Raw genomic sequence first — 10,179 nt, 5'->3', positions numbered from 1 at the left:
GTACTAGAATAACACCTTAAGACACAAATCAACCAAAACCCTAATGTCTCCTAGATACTCCAATGTCACCTCAATTATCCGTGGGCATGATTATACAATATGCATCACACAGTCTCAGATTCATCTATTCAACCAACACAAAGTACTTCAAAGAGTGCCCCAAAGTTTCTACCGGAGAGTCAAGACGAAAACGTGTGTCAACCCCTATGCATAAGTTCACAAGGTCACTGAACCCACAAGTTGATCACCAAAACATACATCAAATAGATCACGTGAATATCCCATTGTCACCACAGATAAGCACATGCAAGACATACATCAAGTATTCTCAAATACTTAAAGACTCAATCCGATAAGATAACTTCAAAGGGAAAACTCATCCATTACAAGAGAGTAGAGGGGGAGAAACATCATAAGATCCAACTATAATAGCAAAGCTCGCGATACATCAAGATCGTATCACCTCAAGAACACGAGAGAGGAGATCAAACACATAGCTACTGGTACATACCCTCAGCCCCGAGGGTGAACTACTCCCTCCTCGTCATGGAGAGCGCCGGGATGATGAAGATGGCCACCGGTGAGGGATCCCCCCTTCCGGCAGGGTGCCAGAACAGGGTCCCGATTGGTTTTTGGTGGCTACAGAGGCTTGCGGCAGCGGAACTCCCGATCTATGGTGCTCCTGGATGTTTTTGGGGTATATGGATATATATAGGCGAAAGAAGTCAGTCAGGGGAGCCACGAGGGGCCCACAAGGGTGGGGGGCGCGCCCTGGACCCTCGTGGCTTCCTTGAAGCTTCCCTGACATCTACTCCAAGTCTCTTGGATTGCTTCCGTTCCAAAAATAACTCTCCCGAAGGTTTCATTCCGTTTGGACTCTGTTTGATATTCCTTTTCTTCAAAACACTGAAATAGGCAAGAAAATAGCAATTTGGGTTGGGCCTCCGGTTAATAGGTTAGTCCCAAAAATGATATAAAAGTGTAAAGTAAAGCCCATAAACATCCAAAACAAGTAATATAATAGCATAGAACAATCAAAAATTATAGACACGTTGGAGACGTATCACTCTTCTAGCAATGAGAAACCACCTTCTACCCATTCAGGTATATCCCCATGGACTCTTGATACTGGAGTGTCTTTTCATATGACGTATGATTCTTCCACTTTGACCTCTGTTCGACCTGTCGACCTGTCGAGTCTCCTGTTCGCGTTCTTACGGCTGATGGCACTCCCCTCCCTGTAGCAAGTCGAGGAACTCTTAGCACTTCTTCATTTCATGTTCCCTCTGTATCTCATGCTCCTCGACTTACCATGCAGCTCATATCTGGTGGTCAGATTGTAGACTCTAGCTGTAGGGTCATTCTCGACTTTGATTCGTGTTCTGTTCAGGATCGTCGCACGGGCGCTTTGCTTGGTGCTAGACCTCGATGCTCTGATGGTCTCTGGGATCTTAACTGGCTGCGTCTTCCCTCCGCTGCCACCGCCTCCAGTCTCATAGCCCCTATTACTACATCTACCAGCTCTTTTCAACAGTGGCATAATCGTCTTGGCCATTTATGTGGTTCTCGTCTCTCCTATTTGGTTCATCACGGTGTTCTGGGGTCTGTCTCCGGTAACGTTTCGTTGGATTGTCTAGGTTGTAGGCTTGGCAAGCAGATTCAGCTACCTTATCCTCATAGTGAGTCAGTGTCTGAGCGCCCTTTTAATCTCGTTCACTCTGATGTTTGGGGTCCGGCTCCCTTCGCTTCTAAAGGGGGTCATCGTTACTATATTATCTTTATAGATGATTTTTCTCGGTACACATGGATCTATTTTTCATATCTTCCTGTAGTGAGGTCTTATCTATATACAAAAAAAATGTTGTCATGGCTCATACCCAGTTTTCTACTCCTATTCGCGTTTTTCGCATAGATTCAGCTGGTGAGTATATCTCCCATGCTCTGCGAGGATTCCTTGCTGAGCAGGGTACTCTTGCTCAGTTCTCTTGTCCTGGTACTCATGCTCAAAATGGTGTGGCTGAGCGCGAGCATCGTCACCTTCTTGAGATAGCACGTGCGATGATGATCGCTGCCTCTCTTCCGCCTCACTTCTGGGCTGAGGCTGTTACCACTTCCACCTATCTCATCAACATTCAGCCATCTGCTGCTCTACAGGGTGGTATTCCTCTTGAGCGTCTTTCTGGTCATTCTCCGGATTATTCGACGCTTCGCTTGCTTGGTTGTGTTTGCTATGTTTTGCTTGCCCCTCGTGAACGCACCAAACTGACCGCTCAGTCTGTTGAGTGTGTCTTTCTCGGATACAGTGATGAGCATAAGGGCTATCGGTGTTGGGATCCCGCCAGTCATCGGATGCGTATTTCTCGGGATGTCACCTTTGATGAGTCTCGTCCCTACTACCCTCAGCCATCCTCCTCGGCCTTTTCCACGGAGGACATCTCTTGTCTTACCTTTCCGGATACACCTCCCTTTGTGCCCAATATTCCTCCTCCTCATCCCGCTATTGCAGATCCGACACCGCCCTCTCCTATGGTTTCTTCTCCTTCCTCATCGCATGAATCACCACCTTCATCACCAATATCTTCCTCTTCCCCACCTTCATCACCGATACATTCCCCGTCTCCACCTCCAGTGATTCCACCTCTCCCCTCCTTTCCTTTCCATTATACTCGTCGTCGACGTGTTGTGGATGAGTCTACTAATGTGGCCTCTACTTCTGATGTGTCGTCTTCCTCCTCTTAGCCGACTTATGGTCTTCGTTCTCGGCCTTGTCCACCCCCTGATCGATATTCTCCTTCTCGCTATGGTCTTTCGACCGTTGTTGAGCCGGCTTCTTATCGAGATGCTATTGTTCATCCTGAATGGCAGTTTGCCATGGTAGAGGAGATTGCTGCCCCGTGGGATCTGGTTTCTCTTCCTCCTCGTGTTTGCCCCATCACTTGTAAGTGGGTCTATAAGATTAAGAATTGCTCTGATGGTTCTCTTGAGCGTTATAAAGCTCGTCTTGTGGCTCGTGGCTTTCAGCAGGAGCATGATCGGGATTACGATGAAACCTTTGCTCCTGTGGCCCATATGACCACTGTTCGCACACTTCTCGTTATGGCGTCTGTTCGCCACTGGTCCGTGTCTCAGCTTGACGTTAAGAATACTTTTCTTAATGGTGAGTTGCGTGAGGAAGTTTATATGCAGCCACCACCTGTGTATTCAATTCCTGATGGCATGGTTTGTCGTCTTCATTGCTCTCTCTATGGCCTTAAGCAAGCCCCGCGCGCCTGGTTTGAGTGTTTTGCATCAGTTGTCACTGCAGCTGGTTTTTTACCCAGTGTCCATGATCCAGCGCTGTTTGTCCACCTTTCTGCTCGTGGTCGCACTCTTCTTCTTCTATATGTTGATGACATGATCATCACCAGCGATGATCTTGAGTACATTGCCTTTGTCAAGGCTCGTCTCAGTGAGCAGTTTTCTATGTCTGATCTTGGTCCACTTCGTTACTTTCTTGGGATTGAGATTTCCTCCACCTTTGATGGCTTTTTTATTTCCCAAGAAAAATATATCCAGGATCTTCTTGCTCGTGCGACTCTTAGTGATGAGCGCACTGTTGAGACTCCTATGGAGCTTAATGTTCACCTTCGTGCTACTGATGGTGAGCCCTTGTTCGATCCGACTCGTTATAGTCATCTTGTTGGGAGCCTTGTCTATCTCGTTGTCACTCATCCGGATATCTCCTATCCTGTCCATATCCTGAGTTAGTTTGTTTCTTCTCCCACTTCGGTTCACTATAGTCACCTTCTTCGTGTTCTACAATATATTCGTGGCATGATATCTCACCGTCTCTTCTTTCCTCGTTCTAGCTCGTTACAACTCCAGGCCTATTCAGATGCTACATGGGCTAGTGATCCTTCGGATCGCCGTTCACTTTCTGCTTACCGTGTCTTTCTGCAGAGAATACCTTGCTGAAAACCACTTGTCATTTCCGTCTGCTCCTCGTTGGGTTGGACACTCTTACTTATCGAAAGGACTATGATTGATCCCCTATACTTGTGGGTCATCACTGCTCCATTTCCTTGCTGGAATGAGTACTTTTATCTCCAAATTCTTTCTGAAATGATTTCTTGCATGCAATGTCACTTGCTAGAACTTATTTATACTCCATTTATTTGCTGGAATGAGCACTTTTATAGCCAAATTCTTGTTGAAATGTGTTCTTTCATGCATTAGCTGGAATTTACTTATACTCCCATTCCTTGATGAAATGATTACTTTTGTTAATGAGGGACCACAAGGAAGATGAATCCTTCCTAAACAAGCCTATTAAACATTATGAGGAGATGATGATTATCATTGGAGCAAGCATGGCTACGGGGCAATACGCAAAAGGCACGAGTGACCCTTTAGCTACAAAGGTGATTGATCTTGAAGAACAGAGAACCAACAAAGCTGCTACCACAAATGAAGAGGTTGCCCAATCACACACTTGTGACAAGTCAGCTGCTCCCAAGTTAAAGAAAGCCAAAACTAATCCTTCTGTAGAAGACATGATGGTTGCAACCATAATGGCTTCAAGTGAAAGGCTTGTTGTTGTCATTGAGAAACTAGCTAGCAACGCTAACCTCACCACTTATGGCCTTTGGGATGAGATGAAAGAACTATCTGGCTTTGATGTGGATTTTCTTGCTCATTACTATGCCTATTTGGTTGACAATCCTCGTGTTGCGACAACATTCAAGGTCTTGCGGATGTTCAAAGAAAGGTTTGGATCTCTAGGTATGTGAAGAGTACCTTTCCTGAAGCCGAAGCATGATGTGTTTATATGGGTGTTTGACTTATGCTTTTGATGACAACCAAAACAATGGAGTTATGGGTTGTATGGACTTGTTCTTGTGATTAGAACGAAAACATTGAACTATGCATGGGTTGTATAACTATATACATTTGATCTAGTTTTATATGAAATGTCGAACTATGAGCTCCATGCACTTGTGTTTTATATGTGCAAATATTAAACTATGATGTGTATTGAAGTTAAAGTTAGCTTGCACAACTGATTAATTTGTTTGGGTATAATGCTAATTTTCTACAAATGTTCTCATATCATATTTGATTGCCTCATATTGAAAACAGAAAAATGGCTATCTCCAACTAATGATTCATCCTTCTAATCAAACAAAATATGGGCTAACCTTATCCACACAACCAAACAAAAAAAATGGCTATCTCAATCCAGCTAAATAAGTAATTGCTGGGTTGGATAGGATAGGAGCAGGACGAGTAGAGTAGGCAGTGAAGGAGTGAGGCGTCCTGTCTTCTTCCACCGACCACACCCACCGATCAGGACTCAGCATCACTGTGAGCGACTGACACTCGGCGAATCGCCAAGGAAGCGAGAGGGGAAACCAGCCAGCCACCGCCCACAAACCCCAGCCAGGCCAATCCCCAAGCTTCCTCTTGCAAACCCTAGCAATGGCGACGCCGCTGTGAATCGGATCTGATCGGACCGGATCGAAGATGGGTTCTTCCCGAGGTAACCGCAACGTGAGGGCACGGCGTGCCGTGAAGGCCATGAAGCTCCTCGGCATCCCCAGGGAGCAGACCGCCCCCGTCCTCAAGCGCCTGATCGAGCTCTACGACGACAACTGGCAGCTCATCGAGGCCGAGTCCTACCGCGCCCTCGCCGACGCCATCTTCGACGAACAGGTCCCTCCCTTTCTCCCTTCCTTCCTTCCTGCCCCCCTTCCGGCATCCATCCATACCGAGAACCCCCGCTGTCGGAGGAGCTGATGAAATGGTTGCTCTGTTTCCAGGCGAACGGCGGGCCAGCCAATGGCGGGGATCAGGTGCAGGGGCAGGGGGAGCTCGATCTGGAGCTGGAGGAGACAGGCACCATGCCGGAAATGTTCACGCCGGAGGATGACGACCAGCGCCCTTCTACCTCCCTCGCCGTCGTCCGCAAGGACCCGGATAAGCACATCAGCGCACCACGCTCAGGGACTGGTCCCAGAGCAAACCCCCTTGGCGCTCACCCAACTCAAGCCGCTTCCCCTACACAGACCAGAGCGCTAAGCAAGCAGAGGCAGATGCAGATGCAGATGATGGATGAAGATTTTCAGCAGCCTGTCTTCCTGAGAGAGCCCAAGCCTGAACCTGTCGACATGGATGCAGTGGACTGTCTGAATGTGCAACCTGGCTTGATTCACCGTTCGCGCAAGCGCAGTGCGCCATCCTTGGAGCTTTTGGCATTGCCTACGCCTGAACAAACTCCTAGACAGATTTCAGAAGGTTCGCACTGACAATCTGAACTCATTCATCATTTTGTCCCGGTGCTATAGACGACACGTTGAGCATATTGCCTGTCTTTTATTTTCAGATCATGACATTTTGACATTGTCTATGCACTGGGTGGTCATTTTAGTGTTTTAACCAATTAAGCAGTAGAAGAACGATGTTCCCTTCGTGCTATCCTGGCCTTATATCATGCTTAAAAAATACACTTTCTGTTTAGTAAGCCACTTGTCCTTTAGCATCCCTACCATTGAAGATATGTTAAGTACAGAATCAGGATTTGTTAATACAATTTGTGAGATACCTTTCCACATGCATAAAGTTGGGGTTGCTAGCATCATTTAGAGAACATACACCTTTCAATTGATCGGTTCAGTTTCGTATATTGTTCATCTGGGCTCTTATATTCACAAATTGCTCCCAACACTGGTTGCAACCTTTGCTTGGTAACTTAACATGTTAAATAAGGCTTTCTGCACTTTTGAGGTTCCACCTGCTGAACCTTTGCTTTAACATGTTAAATAAGTCTTTAATCAATCACATCTTGCTGTTATTTTTTTCTTCTGAGCAATGGTCTTACTCTTTTGAACTTTTAACTTTATATAGGTGATAGAAACAGGACAATTCAGCGTTGCAGAGATAGGGAAATGCCTACTTTATCGGTAGAGCCAGCGAGCAGCACAATAAACAATGGAACGGGATCTGGAGTTGGAAATGTGCAGGAAGCACCTTGTTTAGATGTTGATATAGCATCATCCCCTAGGGGTGATGTTAAGATGTCTCTGAAATTCAATATAGACCCATCAAAGTTCCACATGCCTGCTTTAGAAGCAGTTTTCAAGATGGTTGAAAACAAATGTCTTCGCTCTCCTGATTTTTCCATTCGCAGCATCATGACTGAGATGTGCCAGTGTATTGTGCAACAAGGCACTGAACATACCGTGGAGCATAATACCCAATCAGATATTGTTGGTAATGGCAGCTTGTCAGAGAATGGTATAAATAGAAAACAGAAAGCTAGAGAAGAACCGTTGGTTTCGAAAGGCTTGGAGAGTGGTCCAGCAAATTCAACCCTTGCCCAGCAACACCATTTGGCACTTTCTGTATCGAAGACTATTCATGACATAACTGATATATCCAAGGGAGAAGAAAATGTGAGGATATCGATTGCAGATGAATCTGGCAGAGAGAAATGCCCACCTTCCTTTTATTATATGCCAACAAATGCTGTATCCCAGAATGCTCTTGTTAGCATGTTTCTTGCAAAGATTGGCAGTGAAGACTGTTGCCCTGAATGCTTTGACAACTGCTTGTCCTCACCGGCACCATGTGCTTGTGCAAGAGAAACTGGGGGTGAATATGCATACACACTGGACGGTTTGGTTAAGCCAGCATTCATTGATGAATGTGTCTCTATGAACCGATTCCCAGAAGAACATCACAGGGTGTATTGTAAAACTTGCCCGCTTGAGAGGTCTAGAAACAAAGCCTCGCCAGAGCCTTGCAGGGGCCACCTTGTTAGGAAATTCATCAAGGAATGCTGGAGCAAATGTGGGTGTAACATGCAATGTGGTAACCGTGTGGTTCAGCGTGGCATAAGATGCAATCTGCAGGTAACATTTAATGTTTTTGTAAACGTAGACTGTTGGGGCAATATAATGGCACATTTCCTTTATTTGCCATATGCAGCATCCTGACTGGTACTTTTATTATCTACTAGGTGTTCTTTACTGAAGAAGGGAGGGGTTGGGGGCTTCGCACACTCGATGATTTGCCAAAAGGCACTTTTGTTTGTGAATATGCTGGGGAGATACTAACACATACAGAACTGCATGAAAGGGCCATTCAAAATATGCAGAATGCTAGGTATACACATCCAATACTTTTGGATGCCGGTTGGTGTTCTGGAGGGGAGCCGAAGGATGAAGAGGCTTTATGCCTAGATGGAACATTCTATGGGAATGTTGGCAGATTCATCAACCACAGGTGTGCGCTTTTTCTTAACAGTCATGTTTAGGATGCTCATTTTAAATGACAGCAAAGGGAAAGAGGCTTAACTTTATTTTGTCTTCCTAAAAAAAATCTGGTTGTAACACTCCATGTAGATGCTGTGATGCAAATGTAGCAATGCTTAACTTTAAATTGTCTTCCTAAAAAAGATCTGGTTGTAACACTCCATGTAGATGCTGTGATGCAAATCTAGCGATGATTCCTATTGAAGTGGAGACTCCTGATCATCAGTATTATCATGTAAGCTGCACTCCACAACTTTGTTATGTACCTGTAGCAGGCTCTGAAAATACCATACCATAAGATAGACACACTAAGGTGATGATCTTATTTTTATTTTCTTGTTCATAAAACAGGTTGCATTCTTCACAAGCAAGAAGGTGGAGGCTTTTGAGGAACTGACATGGGTATGTGCATTATACAGTTTCTTGCTATTGATGCAGCATGTATGCAACTTTTGTTCATATAGACAAATGTCTGAATGAGGAAGACTGCCAAATCCTGTGTACCTGCAAAGGTTAACGAATCCCATGGTATAGGTTGTTGCTGTCTAAGTGAGGTTGAGGTTGCTGTTCTATTTCTCAAGTCTTCTCTCTGAATGCATGTATATCCAGTGATCAATTTCTTTGTAGAATTTCCTTCGCATGACCGCATCAATGCCAGTACTATGTCTCTGATCGCAATCATATGTGTTTACAACTGTTGGCTTTATCTTCCATTTACTGATCCCATCCCCAAGAATTTGGTTTCATTTGTACTCCGTACTTATCTTTTAAGAAGTGGAAAGTGTGTCTCTGCTGCAAGATGAAAAAAAATGTACACTTTGGACACTAGAGCTGCAACAGAACAGGAATGGTTAGTGAGATGTTGTTTGCTGGTTTCAGGACTACGGCATAGATTTCGACGACGAGAGGCAGCCCGTGAAGGCGTTCGAGTGCCTGTGCGGAAGCAGATATTGCCGGGGAGGTCGGCGCCACCTTCTAAGTACGCGCTTGTTTGTTTGTCATCGCTTATCCTGGAAGAGTGTTGGCATTTTGTTTGTTTTGAAGGCGTGCCTAGTACTGAGCGTTTCTGGGTTGTTTTGCAGGGAAGGAGAGGAGGAGGAGCAGAGTTACCGGCACCGCGGGATGAGCCGAGGTATTAGAAGGTTGTTGATGCGATGCGATGGTTGCTTGTTTAGGAAGGGCTAATTAACCAACTAGCTAGGGTAATCAAGTAGTAATGTCACAAGCAAGGTGCTGCAGGTGGAAGAATGTATGTATGTAGTAGGTAGTTTGGCGTGTGCATTTTGGACAAGTGATGGATGGTATGGTAAGGGTAAAGGGTAAGGCGGAGGAGACGATGGCTCTTCTCTTCTCTGCTCTGTGTAGAAGTAAAATGTGTATGGATCAAGTGACCTCGCTCGCTCTTAATATTAGTAGAACAAGATGTACTTGCTAGTCCAGATGTGCATATACATTCATGGATATTTGTATGTTACACCTGGCACCCAACTGGAAACAATCCTAGTGGGCTGAGTTGGTTTGCTGTTGAACTGAAACCGTTTCTTTCAGCTGCTGTGCTCCAGTACAAACTTGCTGGTTGTAACTCAGCTCATTACCCTTCTCCTAAGCAGTAGCACAGCCACAGCATACGCAACACAGGCAGCAGCATATTCCCCCCCTCCTGCGCTGCTGCCGTGCCGGTTTGCCTTCCTACTTGTGTTTTTTGTGCTACCTCTCCTTTTGGATTGTTGTCAGATCTGTTATAAATAAAGTTTACCAAAGTACATTGAGATCCTTGGGCCATTGAACGCCCACTGGCGTCACCAGAATGAGCCGTCACTCGTAGCTCTCGCCGCTCCTGTACCGGAGCCGGCCCAGCCTTGTCAATGACAGCGGCGCGCGCAGGGGG

The 10,179-nt window shown here is 45.6% G+C and overlaps 1 protein-coding gene across 1 annotated transcript; it reads left to right on the top strand.

Annotated features, from left to right (window-relative positions):
- The first annotated feature begins 5,277 nt into the window (after positions 1 to 5,277).
- Positions 5,278 to 9,812, top strand: LOC119365783 (histone-lysine N-methyltransferase SUVR4-like). Its single transcript, XM_037631424.1, has 8 exons — positions 5,278 to 5,691; positions 5,799 to 6,273; positions 6,883 to 7,889; positions 7,997 to 8,262; positions 8,460 to 8,526; positions 8,643 to 8,693; positions 9,171 to 9,270; positions 9,374 to 9,812. The coding sequence occupies exons 1-8, from the start codon at positions 5,503 to 5,505 to the stop codon at positions 9,415 to 9,417; spliced, it is 2,199 nt and encodes a 732-aa protein (XP_037487321.1). The 5' UTR covers positions 5,278 to 5,502; the 3' UTR covers positions 9,418 to 9,812.
- The last annotated feature ends 367 nt before the right edge of the window (positions 9,813 to 10,179 follow it).

The sequence above is a fragment of the Triticum dicoccoides genome, chromosome 2B (assembly GCF_002162155.2).
Source record: "Triticum dicoccoides isolate Atlit2015 ecotype Zavitan chromosome 2B, WEW_v2.0, whole genome shotgun sequence".
Classification (NCBI taxonomy): Eukaryota; Viridiplantae; Streptophyta; class Magnoliopsida; order Poales; family Poaceae; genus Triticum; species Triticum dicoccoides.
The sequence above is the reverse complement of the archived record's forward strand: the minus strand, read 5'-3'. Positions and strand labels throughout refer to the sequence as shown.

Bases quoted from the DNA above. Each gene is read 5' to 3' on its own strand.
- LOC119365783 (XM_037631424.1), top strand. From the start codon at position 5,503: ATGGGTTCTTCCCGAGGTAACCGCAACGTGAGGGCACGGCGTGCCGTG. The intron at 6,274-6,882 runs GTTCGCACTGAC...AACTTTATATAG, and splicing joins TCCTAGACAGATTTCAGAAG to GTGATAGAAACAGGACAATT. The intron at 8,263-8,459 runs GTGTGCGCTTTT...CACTCCATGTAG, and splicing joins GGCAGATTCATCAACCACAG to ATGCTGTGATGCAAATCTAG.